This window comes from Rhinopithecus bieti, unplaced genomic scaffold (assembly GCF_001698545.2).
Source record: "Rhinopithecus bieti isolate Rb0 unplaced genomic scaffold, ASM169854v2 scaffold_47540, whole genome shotgun sequence".
Lineage (NCBI taxonomy): Eukaryota > Metazoa > Chordata > Mammalia > Primates > Cercopithecidae > Rhinopithecus > Rhinopithecus bieti.
In genome coordinates, this window is record NW_016861010.1 from 1 (window position 1) to 1,087 (window position 1,087).

General features: G+C 63.8%; 1 protein-coding gene across 1 annotated transcript; it reads left to right on the forward strand.

Annotated features, from left to right (window-relative positions):
• Positions 1-129: 129 nt before the first annotated feature.
• Positions 130-944, forward strand: LOC108525403 (mucin-4-like; the record flags this gene model as incomplete). Its single annotated transcript, XM_017866391.1, has 2 exons — positions 130-339; positions 819-944. Coding segments are annotated over exons 1-2 (330 nt in total), but the record flags the coding sequence as incomplete, so codon positions are not given.
• Between the last annotated feature and the right edge of the window lie 143 nt (positions 945-1,087).

Consider the following 1,087-nt stretch of genomic DNA (forward strand, 5'->3'; position numbering starts at 1 on the left):
CCCCCGCCGACTATAGTGAGAAATCTCAGCCCTGAGTCCACCTGACAGGTGCCCACCCGGACTGCAGTGAGGAATCTCAGCCGGGCGCTTGGTTTGTCATGCTGAGGCGGCATCTCTTTTTTCCCCCCAGCCTGGATGTTCGGGGACCCCCACATCACCACCTTGGATGGTGTCAACTACACCTTCAATGGGCTGGGGGACTTCCTGCTGGTCAGGGCCCAGGACAGGAACTCCTCCTTCCTGCTGCAGGGCCGCACGGCCCAGACTGGCTCAGCCCAGGCCACCAACTTCATCGCCTTCGCGGCTCAGTACCGCTCTAGCAGCCTGGGCCCCGTGACGGTGAGTGAGGGGCGCTGGGACCTCCCTGCCTTCCATCCACGGGGACCTTCAGCCGCATACTGAGGCTGAGGAGAAGACAGCGAAGAAGAGGAAGCCGCGCAGGAGGGAGGGAGGCCACACCCCATCCGCGCAGCTGTCCCAGAGTAAATCGTGCGGATGGGGGATTACGGCTCTGGCGCCACGGTTTCCCAGCTGTTTGGCTTCGAAGAAACTACTTAACTTGGTTTTCTCCTAGTACGAATGGGGATAACATTCTTGTTGCCTCACGGGCTGTTGTGAGAGCTAAAGGGGATAATCCGAAAACCATGCCTGGCCCTGGGGAGCACACGGTAGACGGGGGCATCACTCGGGCCGCGGCCTCCAGCGCCTTCCTCCAGGCCCAGGGCGCAGCTTCCAGCCCCGGGGGCTCTCCCAGCCGCTCGCCTGGGCGTCGGCTCCACCTGCGGGTCGGGCTCAGACCCCTTCCCATCTCCTTCCAGGTCCAATGGCTCCTTGAGCCTCATGATGGAATCCATGTCCTGCTGGATAACCAGACTGTGACATTTGAGACTGGCCATGAAGACGGCGGAGGTGGGCTGGGGAGCGTCTACCTCCGGGAGCAGCGAGTTGGGCGGGAAGCCGTGTTGCTGTGCAGGGCCGAGCGCGTTGCGGTGCAGGGTCCAGTGCGTGGCGGTGCAGGGTCCAGGGCGTGGCGGTGCAGGGCCGAGCGCGTTGCGGTGCAGGGTCCAGTGCGTGGCGGTGCAGGGTC